General features: G+C 35.0%; 1 protein-coding gene across 3 annotated transcripts in view; it reads right to left on the reverse strand.

Annotated features, from left to right (window-relative positions):
- Window positions 1-16,325, reverse strand: part of RAB3GAP1 (RAB3 GTPase activating protein catalytic subunit 1) — a 99,767-nt gene that overhangs the window by 76,598 nt on the left and 6,844 nt on the right. For all 3 annotated transcript variants that reach the window (XR_003906695.1, XM_029934670.1, XM_029934669.1), the window contains exons 3-5: window positions 16,130-16,205; window positions 5,188-5,320; window positions 1,482-1,560 (exon numbers count right to left, since the gene is read on the reverse strand). Coding sequence is in view for 2 of the 3 variants with exons in the window: in XM_029934670.1 (XP_029790530.1) it covers window positions 1,482-1,560; window positions 5,188-5,320; window positions 16,130-16,205 (288 nt within the window). In the remaining variant the exon portion in view is untranslated. The remainder of the gene's footprint in view (window positions 1-1,481; window positions 1,561-5,187; window positions 5,321-16,129; window positions 16,206-16,325) is intronic.

A 16,325-nucleotide genomic window follows, 5' to 3' on the forward strand; every position in this document is an offset into this window, starting at 1 on the left:
GACAGTGCCCGCCTGCTCGCTCACTCGCTTGCTCACTCGCTCTCTCTCTCTGTCCCTTCCCTGCTTGTGCTGTCCCTATCTCTCTCAAAATAAATAAACACTTCAAACAAACAAAACCCTATACATGAAGTTCAATGAACTACTCATCAAAAAAAGTCAATTTTACTGTATACTAATTTTAAAAATAAAAATTTTTAAAGTAAATATAAAGGTTAAAAAAGCTACTAACAAGAGATTTTCATTAACATGTATATGAATATATTTTGCCCTAGGAATGGACATGAATTGGGAGGACCAGCTGTCAGAATATATGGGTTATATAATGTTCCCTCAAAAATGTTCCCTCAAAATACATGTCTATCTAGAAGCAAAAAAAAAAAAAAAAAAAAAAAGGAAAAGGCTCAACAGAGATTATACAACAGCATTAAATTTTGATAAGCACATTATGTGCCACTATTTACAGTTTTTTAAAACATTTAGTGTAAAACACTAAAATGACAAGCATATTTATGAAATAATATCCAGTTATTGGCATTTGCAATTAGTTTTCTTTTTTTTAAGCAGGCTACATAGTCTACATGCTATAGTAATTACATTGAAATGAAGAAAAAACAAAGCAAAAATATTATCATTTTCCTCTTTCTTAGAAATTATTTTATAAAAAATCAAGAGACCAACTCACACCAACAGACTAACATAAAACCAGTATATAAATGTATTTTAACTAGGTGTCCTTTCTTGAACATACACGCTATATCACATTTATAATTTAGATATACTGAGTTATGATGTTATCGTGTAAATGAGATCAACATTTAATTTCAATTCAATTTCCAACAATACACATTAAGTTTTCTGCAATATGTAAATGTTGTATGCTAGTCATCAGAATTATAATTAGGCTCTACCCTAGATAATGAAACAAACTTGTGCAGAAAAGAGTTAACAGCAGGCCTGTGACTACTATCCTTGAAGGGCCTTCTTGCAAGGCTGACCTTTGGCAGGCACCTAGGAATTTGGATTTGAAGAAGGTTCTCAAAAAACCCTCCGATAAGAGTTACTGCCGTTAAACCGTAGAAACAATGTGGTTTATGCTGAACACCTGCTTTTCTTCTGGGAATCTAAAATTTTGTTATGTACCAGTTAGAAGGTGCCAGCCCCTAAATATAAACCCTGAGAACTGAGCCGCTAACCAGCTTCCTTGGTAGATGTTTCATATATGCTGTCACAACTTGTTGCTAAGGGAATTTAAGTACGTCCTGTGTGACTCCATTAGGAAAGGACTCAAACACTTGACTTCCTCCAAACTTTGCCTCAGGTACCTTTTCCCTCTAATGATTTTGTTAGTACAATAAATCATAGTAAGTGTAATCACAGGCTGAGTTCTGTTCATCCTCCTGACAAACCACTGAACCTGGGGGAGGTCTGGGGTTCTCCCCAACATACATACTAAAAGTTACCTGAGTAAAATGTATACCTACCATCTTACCAGGCAATGTGCTCTCGGAGGAAAGTCATTATTCATACACAACAAATCTTGCATAGATTGTGGAATAACATCTACAAAAACATTTAATCATGAAATAATTAGTACATTCAAAGGGAAATTTTTATAACATGATTTAAAAAAATCATATTGTGTAACACGTCTTGCTAGTCCATGTAGTTATGAAATTGCTTAAAGATTTATATGTAGGGCTAGCTCTAACATTTGGGGTGAAAAAGATGTTTCTCTCATGAGGGCCTGGGTGACTCAGTTGGTTAAGCATCCGACTTCAGTTCAGGTCACGATCTTATTGTTAGTGAGTACAAGCCCTGCATTGGACTCTGCTTCAGTTTCTGTGCCTCCCTTTCTCTCTCTGCCCTTCCCTCACTTGCACTGTCTCTCCTCTCAAAAATGAATAAATGCTAAAAAAAAAAAATAAAAAATAATAAAGATGTATCACCCTCAATGTCTTTTATTTCTAAAAAGCCAGCTTCTAAGTATCATTCCTATGTTTATATTTTCCTTTCTTCTACGTCATGACTCACACAGTTCCTCAGCCTTCCTAGAAAGCCATGTTTTATCTCTTCTTGGTCTGCCCTTGTCTCTACTGTTCTTCAAAACTACTTTGAGTCCTGTCAACTCCTTATCACCTCCTACGGCCAGCCTCTTGCCATCTTAAGTGTTCTTATAAAACCACTAACCAGCTTCCACTTATAACCCATGTATATTTAAGCACTTTTATTGCAATTTATATTAAGGACATAACTGATCCTTATTTATTTATAAATGCATAATAAACTCAAAGCATTAAAAATATTTGTTTATGATCAAGTTCCTTTGTTGTATAGCCATAATTCCTTAGGAAATTTATATTCTGTTAATTTTTTAAAAAGGATAAATATGAGAACACGAATGACTTGATGCTTTAACTAAAGCCAACAAACAACTCCAATGAAATAAAGTATCAGTGCTCAAATTTTCTGGCCTTTGAATAATAGAGTCTTAAATGTGTATCTCCAAATTAAATGAGTTGATGGTTTACTTGTAACCTCTACCACTAGGTACAGTTTCAATCACAACCAAAGTCAAACTGCCTGATACATACATACATATAACAATAATGACTTAAACTAACTAAAATCTGTTCATCTTCTCTCAGACCACAGTTCATCTGAGAAACACTGACTCTGGGGCTCCTCATGTCTCAGTCGGTTGAGAGTCTGACTCTCGATTTTGGCTCAGGTCATTATCTCACAGTTTGTGAGACAGAGCCCCATGTTGGGCTCTGCACTGACACCATGGAGCCTGCTTGGGATTTTTGCTCTCCCTTTCTCTCTACCCCTCCCCATCTCATGCTCTCTCTGTCCTTCTCTCTCAAAACAAACATTAAGAAAAAAAAACCTGATTCTAAGCCTCCTTATCATAACAGCTTCTCCTTGATGTTCCTCAAATTAATATAACTTAAGGTTTCTCTACCTTTAATGGTTTCCCTCATTAATGAGCAAAATGTTAGACATGGAACTCTCTGGGCTATTACTAGACTTCCCATCAGTTGTATATATTTCCCTTTTCCCCTTACTCCTCAAGTAGACACATTCTATTCTGGTTTAATTATTTTATTTTGCTGTATAAATGGTCTTACTTATATGTATATATGGTCAGTATGATCTGTCCTACTTTATGAATGGAGATGCTATCTACTTCTTTTGTTTCTAAGAATGCCAATAACATAATTTTATTCCTATACAAGAAAGGGCATAAATCTTTCAGGCCTACATTTACAAATGTGTATTGACCAGAAAAACTTTTTTTCCTTAATTTATTTTTTTAATTGAAGTATAATTGACATAACATTACTTAGTTTCATGTGTAAGACATAAAACTTGATAACTGTATACACCGCAAATGATCACCGTAAGTCTAGTCAACATCTGTCACCAGTTAACAAAAAACATTTTCTTGTCCTACAACTTTTACAATTTACTCTCTGAGCAACTTTCAAATACTCAATACAATACTATTAACTATAGCTGCCATGCTATACATTAATTACATCCCCAGGACTTACTTATCTTATAAATATGAGGGCCTATTTTTGACCCTCTTCATCCATGTTGCCCACTCCCCAACCTCCATCTCTGAGAATTGCTAATCTGTTCTCTATAACTATGAGCTTGGTAAGTTTTGGTTTTGTTCTTGTTTTTGTTTTTTAGATTCTACATATAAGAGAGATCATACAATATCTGTCTTTATTTATTTCACTTAGCATGATGCCTTCAAGTGCTCTGAGAAACTTTAACACACATTCTGCGTACTTATTTTTTGAGTGAATGAAGAAGGGTATTTGACTGAAAGTTGCAAAATTAATACTTTTTTAACACCTTGATCACTCACTATTATATACCACTCTATCTCAGGACAAAGATTTTGGATGATTTGACCTAGGAACTAAAAGCAAAGATTTGAGCAATGTGACCTATTACCAGCCATAAGCACTATTTACTGAGTACCTAGCAAAGGCCAGGTCCTGAGATAGGTCTCATATACACTATTTCATTCAACCTTCCCATTAATCCGCTGGGTGGTATTACTTTACTTTTCAAGTGAGATAATTCAGATTTGGAAAGGTCAAGTAACTAGTAAAAAGAAAAACCAGAATTTTAATCCACTTCATCTGACAAATTCTGAGATATATCCAAAACACTACCCTAACGATGAGTAATTTTTATTTTTAAATCCTTCCAATCCCAGTTTAGTTGTTTAATTCTCCATTACACCTTCCCTGATCTCTCTCAATTAAACCTGATCACATCTCCTCTAAACTTCAGTAGATATTTAAAGAACTTTATCTGTGCTCTGGGACTGAACTTATCATTTTCTACCTCCTACTACTGTTACTTATTTATAGACCACATCTCCCTTACTGGAATGTAAATTTCTTATAACTGTGGGTTCAGCTGAACTTAGCAAAGTACCTAGGCCATGTTAGGCACTCAATAAATATTTGCTAATCTAATTAATTTTAAAGTGAATGATGATATAATTGTTTCTCTAAAAAGATCATACTCCGAAAAGAAAAGAAAACAAAAAAGATCATACTCTGTTTCAGATGTGGTGAAACAACTCTGTATATGTAAAACATCTCCAGAGGACACTACTTTTTTTTTTTTTTACATTTTTTTTTAGTTTATATTTTTATTTTGAATGAGAGAGAGAGAAGGGGAGGGGCAGAGAGAGAGGGAGAGAGAATCACAAGCAGACTCTTCATAAGCAGTACAGAGCCCCATTCAGGGTTTGAACCCATAAACCATGAGATCATGAGCGAGCCGAAATCCAGAGTCATATGCTGAACCGAATGAGCCACCCAGGCTTCCTCAGAGGACAGCACTTAATCGAGAGAACTAAATCCATATTTCAAAATTATAACCACTCTTAGAGTCATTAGTTTAAAAACAATTAGTAACACAGGACACCTGGTTGGCTCAGTTGGTAAAATGCCTGACTCCTGTTTTCGGGTCAGGTCACAACCTCATGGTTCATGAGATGAAGCCCCACTTAGGGCTCTGCACTAACAGCACAGAACTCACTTGGGATTTTCTCTCTCCCTCTCTCTCTGCCTCTCCCCTAAATGCTCATGCTCTCTCTATGTTAAAATAAACTTTAATAAAACAAAATAATAAAAATTATTAGTAACAACTTACCTTCCAATATTTCATCCTTTCCTTCTTTATCAGTGGAGTCTTGTACAAGATAATGATGGGTGACTGAGAACTTGAAATCAGCAAAGGAAATTTCATCTGATTTCTCTTCCCATGTGCCAGAAGTAAATATACCCTATATTTAACAATGGAAAAACACCCATTTTTAAAACAAAAATCCCCTTGGAATATCAACTACCAAGTGACATACAAATTAAATTTTTCAAATAATTTTTGTGATATAAATATGTAAAATCATAAATACACAATAAATCCCATGCCTCTAACATACAAAAGAAATTCTACCATTAGTAGAATGTGAGCTACTTATAGCTTAAAATGATTAAATTTTATAAAATTTTAAACCTAGAAAAAATAGAAGGCAATAAAATATACTTTTTTTCTAAAGCATCTCAAATCCAATATCAGTATATAGTGTACTACATTATTGGACATCAGAAATAGCTTAATAAAAAAGCAGTTTGTAGACTCAATTTAAGTGATATGACTTATGTATCACTTACTTGCTTAACATGTTTATGCAAGCATCTTTATCAAGCTTTGGCATTCAAATATTTTCATTTCAACCACAACTCCCTGACTGGAAAACATTTTAATTAGAAATTCTAAAGAGTCCCCTCATTTATACAACATAATCATAAAAAGGGATTTTTCCCATGAGCCCTGAAGCTCCCATTGATATTCTTTCCACAGGAGAGGTAGGTATATAGTCATTACAGCATAGCACGACTATGAGGCAGAAAATATCAACCCAGCAACCTGCCAAATATAGTCGCAAACTATAGATAAAATACATAAGGAATGATTTTGCTCATTACTGAGTTTTTATAAAAAGTGTTTTCACAACCATACTTTATGTATAATACTCAAATGTTTTATATTTGTTGCTGGCAAAATATTCAGAATTCTGAACTGAGTTAAATCATATTTTTTTTTAATTTTTTTAAATTTATTTTTGATACAGAGAGAGACAGAGCATGAGAGCGGGAGGGGCAGAGAGAGAAGGAGACACAGAACCGGAAGCAGGCTCCAGGTTCTGAGCTAGCTGTCAGCACAGAGCCCGATGCGGGGCTCGAACCCACAAACGTGAGATCTGACCTGAGCCAAAGCTAGAGGCTTAACCGACTGAGCCACCCAGGCATCCCAGAGTTAAATCATATTTTAAATGTCCTAAAGGTATCTTACTATGTAAATATATTAAATAGCAATCTTTTTATATTAAGAGAAAAACCACTTGTATGATCCATATAAAAAACTGTAATTTTTATGTTAAGTTTTTCTAAAGTGTGGTTAACGTGCCTTAAATTAAGACATTTATGGCCCAGGCCAAAATTCTCAAACTGTAATAAGCATTATAATGTATACATAAGAATATGGTGTATTATGAGGAATGCCCACTATAAAGCAGTTAAGTCTAAAAGTACACACAAAGAAGCAGACCAGAAAATGAGAGGTAAGCCTATTTGCTAAGCTTTAAAAAAGATGAAATATTCTTTTTAAATGATATAAAGAAGTATTATCTGACCCTACTCTGGATTCTGGATACCACTGGCAACCTTACTGTTATCTCAAGGAGGATTTGGTTGTATTTAATAAAGAGGAGGTATCTAGGTTCTGTCTACCAAATTAAACATTTTAAGATAATTAGTTCAACTGAAAAACAACATTCTAATCTGCCTCCTTCACTTCCATTATGGTACAGTACTTTAACAACAAATGTCAGTATGGTGTATATTTATGATTACACACAGAAATGACAACTCTAGTCCAAAATTAATCTAGTGATTCATCAAAAATAACCTCCAAGGGCCCCAACCAGACAATAAAAATAAATAAGTATGTAGACAACTGTCTGTATTCACAATGATCTGATATGTACCTAGAATAATCAAAGCAATCTACAAACTACTAAAACTAACTGATGAGTTTACAGTGTTGTGGAATTCAAAATCAATATACGAAAACCATTTGTATTTTTTTAGGTAGGCTCCGCTCTGGGCATGGAGCCCAACACAGAGCCTGAACTCATGACCCTGAGATCAAGACCTGAGCTGAGATCAAGAGTCGGACACTTAACCAACTGAGCTACTCAGGCACTGAAAAACCATCTGTATTTTTTTTGAATTGTATTTATTTATTTTGAGAGAGAGAGCAAGGAAGAGGCAGAGAAGTGGTGGGGAAGAGAATCCCAAGCAGGCTCTATGCTGTCACTGCAGAGCCAGATGTGGGGTTTGATCTCACGAACCACAAGATCCACAACCTGAGCCCAAATCAAAAGCCAGATGCTTAACAGACTGCATCTGTATTTTTATATACATGCAGCTAACACTTAGAAGATGAATCTTTTTAAAAATACCACTCGCGGGGCACCTGGGTGGCTCAGTCGGTTAAGCTTCTGACTTCTGCTCAGGTCATGATCTCACGGTTCGTCGGTTCGAGCCCCACGTCGGGCTCTGTGCTGACAGCTAGCTCAGAGCCTGGAGCCTGTCTTCAGATTCTATGTCTTCCTCTCTCTCTGACCCTCCCCTGTTCATGCTGTCTCTCTCTCTCTCTCTCAAATAAATAAAAACAGTAAAAAAAAAATTTTTTTTAATACCACTCAGGGCGCCTGAGTGGCTCAGTTAGTTGGGCAGCTGACTTCGGCTCAGGTCATGATCTCATGGTCTGTGAGTTCGAGTCCAGCGTGAGGCTCTCTGCTGACAGCTCAGAACCTGCAGCCTGCTTCAGATTGTGTCCCCCTCTCTCTCTGCCCCTCCTCTGCTCACTCTCTTTCTCTCTCTCTCAAGAATAAATAAAACGTTAAAAAAAAATACCACTCACACAACATCAAAAATAAATAAATCAATTATCTAGGAATACACTTAATGAAAGATAGCAAAAACTCTACCTAAGAATACTTCAAAAGATTGAGAAGAGAGATTAAAGACCTAAATAGAGCTAAATGTACATGGATTGGAAGATGCCAACAGCAGTAAGATGTCATCCTCTTCAAACAAATCTATATATTCAATATAATCCTAATCAAAATCCCAGCAGGTATTTTGTAAAAATTGACAAGCTGATTCTAAAAGTAGTATGAAATCCAACGGGCCTAAAATACCTAAAATAATGCTGATGAAAAATATACCACCTGATTTTAAGATTTACTTTGCTATAGTACTTAAGATGGTATAGTACTGGCATAAAGACAAATACATTAATAAAATATAATAGGCCAAAAATATATTCACATTTATACTTCATTTTACAACAGTGGAACTACTGCAATTCAGTAGGGAAAGAATGGTCTTTTTAACAAATGGCCCTGGAATAATAAGAAATTCTTATGGAGAAAAGCAGAACTGTCTTTACAAGACTGAGAAAGGCAAAGATTCCTTTGACAAGACACAAAAGGCATTAAAAATAAAATTAAAAATTAAGAAAATGAGGAGCACCCAAATATACAAAATAGTTAATAACAAACACAAAGTAACTCATCGATAATAATACAGTAATAGTGGGGGACTTTAACACCCCAGTGACATTAATGGACAGATCATATAAACAGAAAATCAACAAGGAAACAATTGCATCGAATGACAATGGACCAGATGGATTTAACAGATATATTCAGGATATTCCATCCTAAAACAGCAGAATACACCTTTTTAAGTGCACATGGAACATTCTCCAGAACTAATCACCTATTAGGCCACAAAACATGCCTCAAAAATTCACAAAGACTGAAGTCATACCATGCATCTTTTCTGACAACAACACTACGAAATTAGGAGTCAACCGCAAGAAAAATAAAACTAGAAAGATCACAAATACATGAAGGATCAACAACATGCTACTAAACAATGAATGAGTCAACCAGGAAATAAAAGAAGACATAAAAAACTACATGGAAAAATGGAAAAGGAAAACACAATGGTTCCCAACCTTTGGGACATATCAAAAGCTGTTCTAAAAGGGAAGTATATAGTAAGAGGCTTACCTCAAGAAGCAAGAAAAATCAAATAAAGAATGAAATCTGGGTATTTGCAGCAATGTGGATGGAAGTGGAGGCCTCATAGTTCGTGGGTTTGAGCCCCACGTCAGGTTCCAGCTGACAGCTCAGAGCCTGGAGCCTGTTTCAGATTCTGTGTCTCCCTCTCTCTCTACCCCTCCCCAACTCGTGCTCTGTCTCTGTCTCAAAAATAAATAAATTAGGGGTGCCTGGGTGGTTCAGTCAGTTAAGCCTCCGACTTTGGCTCAGGTCAGATCTCACATTCGTGGGTTCGAGCCCCGCGTCAGGCTCTGGGCTGACAGCTAGCTCAGAGCCTGGAGCCTGCTTCTGGTTCTGTGTCTCCTTCTCTCTCTGCCCCTCCCCTTCTCATGCTCGGTCTCTCTCTGTATCAAAAATAAATAAAACATTAAAAAAAATTTTTTTAAATAAATAAACTATAAAAAATATTAAAAAAAAATTTTTTTAAACCCTAACAAATGAAATTCGAAAACAAAGAGGAACTTGAGAGGAATCCCTCGTCAATCAATAAAGAGCCACAATTCATCCAGGGAACATTCAACTAGCTAAAAACACTAACAATAAGAGATCCTAGGAAAAGGGGATACAGCCAACTACAAGTTAATCGTAACAAATACTCATCCTCAAGGGAAAAACCCAGTAGATTTAAGTAGACATAAGATACAATGGTGGATACAAATAAATCTTCTTTAGAGGCAACAAGTACTCTTGAGGGCCACCTCAGGCATTCAGCTCTAACATGAGTTTGGGCCTGCCTCCACAGCCAGAAGTTATACTCTTCTAAGTCAGCACTGCTTACAATTTAAGCCCAAGCATTTTATCTTTTGATCTGACCTCTTCATCTGTAGAGAGAACCTTCTCATTTGTTTATACGGTATTTGTTTAAACAGTGGCATAGGTCCTATACCAAATTAAAGTTCAAAATGAAATTCATGATGTACATTGAAAATTTTACTTAATGCACTGAAAGAATGTGCTATAGTTCCATGGCTAGCAAAAAAATCTTAAGATATACAAAAGAAAATACAATCTAGGAAATAATAGAATTGAAAATGTCTAAAGACACCTCTAATCTATCTCACATTAAAGCTGAGCTTTTTCAGCCAGGTTTTATACTTTATTTCTCCTCAGCTGGATGATAAATTTTTAACTTCTAGGAGCTCTAAGGACACAATGAATCAATTTTATAGGAAAAAAGTGTTAAGTCATTCCATGTGTTTATATTCTACTCTGCTTAAGTAAATAGCATTTTAAACTCTCTGGTGAATACTTTTGAGAGAAGCAGCAACAGCAGACTAAGATTGTGCAATGCTGCAATAGAACCAGATTTCCAGGGATGCCTGGGTGGCTCAGTCATTAAGCACCCACCCGTTGCCTTTAAAATCTGCTCAGGTCATGATCTCAGTGCATGATCCCACACACTCCATCTTGTGCACAACTCAGAGTTGCAGAATGATGGAGCTTTACTGGACTCAGGCAACAGAAGACAAACTTCAAAGATGACAGAGAAGTCCTAAAGTTAAGATATAAATTCTAGAGGGGAAGAAGCCAACAGGGGGTAAGCTCTGAAATTCGTATATTATCTCTAATCCAAATTTTGGCTATCTGCTAAACCAGATTATGAACCATGGAGACTCCACAGTATAGTGACAACGAAGGAAACTAAAAGAAAAGATTTCAGCTGCTGTCACCATTGAGAGTGGAATTTTAGCAGAGTCAAATGAATTGCTTGTTAAAACAAAAAAACAAATGAACAAACTACTCTTTAGAGAAATACAACAAAATCTAGTCTCTACATTTCATTCAAAATAACAAGGATAAAACTAAGAAACTGCTGGATATGCACACTCACAAAACAAATTAAAAAAAACAGGAAAATGTGACCTATACCCAAGAGAATACAGTCAACAGAAACCAACGCAAGAAGGCCTAGATGTTGCCATTGGCTTTATAGTAGCTATAATAAATATGCTCCAGGACTAAAGGAAAATATTTATAAAACAAATTTAGAGATAAAAAACCTTCAGAGAACTGGAAATTATGGAAAGAAACATACAAATTCTAGACCTAAAAAGTACAATAGTTAAATTGAAAAATACATCAAATGGGCTTAACAACAAATCAGAGACAGGAGAAGAAAGAGTAAATGAACTTAATCAACCAAGAGAAATCATCTAGAAAAGAGAGAGAGAAAAAAATGAAGACAGCAGAACCCCAGAGACCCGTGGAACAATATTAAGAGTTAAAAATGTAACTTAAGTCACAGAAAAAGAGTAGAGAATGTGGCAAAAAAGTATTTGAAGAAATAATGGCCAGAACTTCCTACTTTGGTGAAAAACAAAAAGTTACATAACCAATATTAACAAACCTAAGCAAGAAAAATGCAAAGAAAATACACCTAAGCACAAAAAATGCCAAAATAGAAAAAATATGAATAACACCTAATTCTAACCAGAATGATTGAGAGAAGAAAATAGGACTACATCTCTTTCTTTTAATCTTTTATTTATTTTTGAGGGAGAGACAGAGCACAAACAGGGGAGGGGCAGAGAGAGGAAGACACAGAATTTGAAGCAGGCTCCAGACCCTGAGCTGTCAGCACAAAGCCCAATGCAGGGCTCAAACTTGTGAATTGGGAGATCATGACCTGAGCTAAAGTTAGGCGCTCAACTGACTGAGTTACCCAGGTTCCCCAACATGACATCTTTAAAGAAGTAAAATGAATGAATAAATGAATGGATGGATGGATGATAAATAAATGACAAGCCAGAATTCTTCAGCAAAACTATTCTTCAGAAACAATGTGAAATAAAGGTATCTTCAGATAAATAAAACAGAATTTGTAGAACCAAGAATATGGCAATTCTTCAAAGAATTTAAAAAACAATTATTATATGATCCATCAATTCCACTTCTGGGTACCTACCCAAAAGAACTGAAAGGAGAGACTTGAAGAGATATTTGTACAGCCACATTTACAGCAGCATTATTCATAACTTAATTTATAATAGCTAACAAGTAGATATATAACTCATAATATTATTCATAATAACCAAAAAGTAGAAACAACTCAGTGTCCATCGACAGATGAGTAGATTAACAAAATGTGGTACACACACACACACACACACACACTGGAATATGATTCAGTCTTAAAAAGAAAACTGTGACACATTCTACAACATGGATGAATCTTAAAAGACATTATGCTAAGTGAAACAAGGCAGACACAAAAGGTCTGGTTGTCAGAGGCTTAGAGGAGGCAAGAGGAAGTTACTGTTTAAGGAGAATGAAGTTTACAGTTTGTTGGTGGTGAAAACTTCAACAATGTCAAAGTACTTAATGCCACTGAGTTTTACACCTAATGGTAAATCTTATATATATTTTACCACAATAAAAAAATTAATTAACATGACTTAGCATTCAGAAAACAAAAAGGAAAACCACATGATTATTTCAATAAATACAAAATAAGATTTCAATAAATTAAACACTCATTCATGATTAAAAAAAACTTTCAGCAAACTAAGAAAAGAATTTCCTCAAACTTATAAAGAACACCTATGAAGAACCTATGAACATTCTTAATGTTCAAGCACTGAGCATTTCCCTCCCTACAATGGGAAGAAGGCAAGAATGTCCACTCTCAACAGCTCTATTCAACATGTTACCGAAAGTTCTCATTAGGGGCACCTGGATGGCTCAGTCAGTAGAAACACATGACTCTTGATCTCAGGGTCATAAATTTAAGGCCCAAATTGGGCATAGAGTTTACTTAAGGGGACTATGGGGAGAGGAAGGGGGAAAGAGAAAGGGGGGAGAGTGAAGGACACAGATCAAGGGAGACTGCTTAATATTGAAAACAAACCATGGACTGAAGGGGGAGGGGGAGGGAGGGAGAGGGTGATGGTCATGGTGGGGGGCACTTGTGGGGAGAAGCACTGGGTGTTATATGGAAACCAATCTGACAATAAACTATTATAATAAACAAACAAACAAACAAGATTGCCCTAATAACACTGTGCCTAACTGCATAACTGACAGGGATCACTGGCTATTTTATTTTAGTAAGACAATTAAAATTAAAATTAAAACATGGAAAAAATTTGAACAGACATTTCACAAAGGCAACAATGACTAATAAGCACATGAAAGGTAGTCAATACTAATATTCATTAAAGAAATACAAATGAAAACCAGAGTGAGAAATACAAATTAATTCCACAAACTACATACCCACTAGAACGACTAAAATTTTTAAGAGTGAAAACAAGCAACTAGTGAGAATGCAGTCATTCAAACTCTGATGTATGTATTGCTACTAGGAGGATAAAATGATACAAAAAGTTTCAGCAGTTTCTTATACAGTCAAGCATATACCTATACTATGACCCAGTAATTTCACTCCTGGGTATTTACCCAAAAGAAATCAAAATATACATCTCCAAAGGCCTCATATAAGAATGTTTTGCTTTATTCATAATAGCCAGTATGTCTGTCAACAAGTGAAACAAACTATATTATATTCATACAACAGAGTATCACTCCACAATTTTAAAAAAATGGTGATTCATGCAATATTCCAGAATAATGTCAAAATACTATGTATAGAGGTGAGGAACAAAGAATGTATGCGATGCCATATATAAAAAATTCAAGATGGAGGCAAAAGTAATCTATGCTTTAAAAGAAAAAAGAGAACAGCAGATTCCTGGGGGACATGAGTGAGGAGCATGGGGATTAACTAGAAAGGGTCCATAAGGATCTTTCTGGGGTGACAGCAACATTCAATATCTTGAGAGAGGAGTGTTACATTGATATAAACATTTGTCAAAATTAAGCAGTTTTGTGTAATATGTCAGTTTTATTTTTAAAACAAGCTAAAACATCTAGTGGGGAGTTGGAGTTGATTAGATTTATTACTGAAAAAAGCAAATGGCAGAACATTGTTAAACTTGAGTGATGGGCACATGGGGGTTAATCATACTATTTTGTCTACAAGTGTTTGAAATTTTTCATAATTCAAGATTTTTTTAAAAAGTCTCAATTCTCCATCAGTGGAGGAAGAGAATTGGTAATCATTATCCTACCCATGAATTAAAATCCTTTCAAGCACAGTTTAAACTTTCTTTTATATACTGAACAACCCCTGTCCTTTACATTTTATCTTATTCATCATAGTAAATAGCTCACCTTGCAATCTATTCATGTCTTCTCTATCTCATTTATTTACTATCTATAGGGAGAAAAGGGTTGGAGAGAGTTAACATTCCTTTAGCCCCCACTACATGCCTGGCAGTATGCTCCCTACTTTGAGTATATTATTCAGTATATATCCCAAAATTGAATTCAGCATCTAAAATTTTAATCTTATTTCTTTACTTATTACTTCTCCCCCTCGTCAGAATTTATGTTCAATGGCAACATGGATCTTGCCTTGTTCACTATTTCTTCAGATCTTGTACACAGAAGATACTCCATAAATATGTGCAGATCAAAGAATTAAAAAACATCAGAGCTCCTAAATACTCAGTTTAGCTCTCTTTTTGGTGGTACAAATCATTGCCCACTCCAAGTATATCCACCTTATTTTGCCCTTAATTTTGTTACCTATATCAATTGTTATATATTTGTTTCAAGTAGCTAGGATGATGTTTGAAAACTTCACATTTTCCCTTTATTCAATGTAATCCTAAAAATATTTTAATGTATCAATTTATATTTCAGCATACCTTTAAATGCTGCATAATTTTTGTAATGTGTGATATCTATACACAGTGTTATTTTTTCTGCTCTTATTTATATGAATAAAGAAGAAAATCCTGATGCTTTGATAGTCTCAAATTCTGTTAACATCACCATGAGGCTTAAAAACCCCTCATGAATACTGAGAATTGAGAATTCCTTACAGAGGCATAAACTGCAGTTAATAACAGACTTATAATAAAAATGATCAATTATACCTCAAAAAAATGTATGTAGGGGTGCCTGGGTGGCTCAGCCAGTTAAGTGTGATTTCAGTTCAGGCCATTATCTCGCAGTTTGTGAGTTTGAGCCACTTATTGGGCTCTGTGCTGACAGCTCAGAACCTGGAGCCTGCTTTGGATTCTGCATCTCTCTCTCTCTGCCCCTCCCCAACTCGTTCTCGTTCTCTCTCTCTCTCTCTAAGATAAATAAATGTTAAAAAAAATTTTTTTAATTTATCTAACAAAACAAAGCATCTACATAAGCCTAAAATCAAATTGTTTATTCCTGTTAGTGAAAAAGAGAAAATCTAAATTTGTTCTCAGAATATATTCTTTAATAAATATTTGGGACATGGTTTATCTTTGATTAGAATATCTTAATATCCAGCAATATCTTAAAGTTCTACCTCAATTTTGAATAACTTCTTCATTCTTAAATATCTTCAAAACATCCATAGGGTTAGAAAGGGGAAGGGGGAGAACACTATTAATGGTACTGTAAAATACAAAAATTGAATGAGAAAGCTGCTAACAACAAGTCACTTAAGACCACGATTTTTCCTCATTAGTTAAACGAAATACTCTACCCAAGAAGTTGGTAATTGCAGTGTTTCTTTGACTAGCCAAAAAAAAAAAAAACTTCTAAAAAGATTTTCTAATACCTTAAGGGAGAAAGCAAGAGAGCAGTAAACATTAAAAGAAACAAAAATAACTCACAAAGAATGACATTATACATACAAAATTTTATTTAAAAAGAGTTCACAAATGTCTTACATTGTTTTTTGCCACAGATTCAATTCCAAGTTTTTCCAGGTGCCACTTTATGTTTATAGATCATACATAACTTGAAAAAAACATTTAATTCAAATGTACCAAACGCAGAAAAGGGCTTAAAAATAGAAGTTTCAGTGTAAATACTCATTTAGAGACACCAGCAAATAGATCTGACCTTTTCAAGTGGCTTTCCCAAAGAGTTTCCAATCAGTTTCCAGTCATTTAAGACTTCTTCAACTTTGGAAATAAACCTAGGAAGGAGGAAAAAGAAAACTTTCTAAACATGTAACAGCACTTTTTTCCTGACTATTGTTACATAAATTAATTTTAAAAAGTACTTTTTTAAAGAAATTATCTATTTTGAGAGAGAG

The sequence above is a fragment of the Suricata suricatta genome, chromosome 3, assembly GCF_006229205.1.
Source record: "Suricata suricatta isolate VVHF042 chromosome 3, meerkat_22Aug2017_6uvM2_HiC, whole genome shotgun sequence".
Taxonomy (NCBI): Eukaryota; Metazoa; Chordata; class Mammalia; order Carnivora; family Herpestidae; genus Suricata; species Suricata suricatta.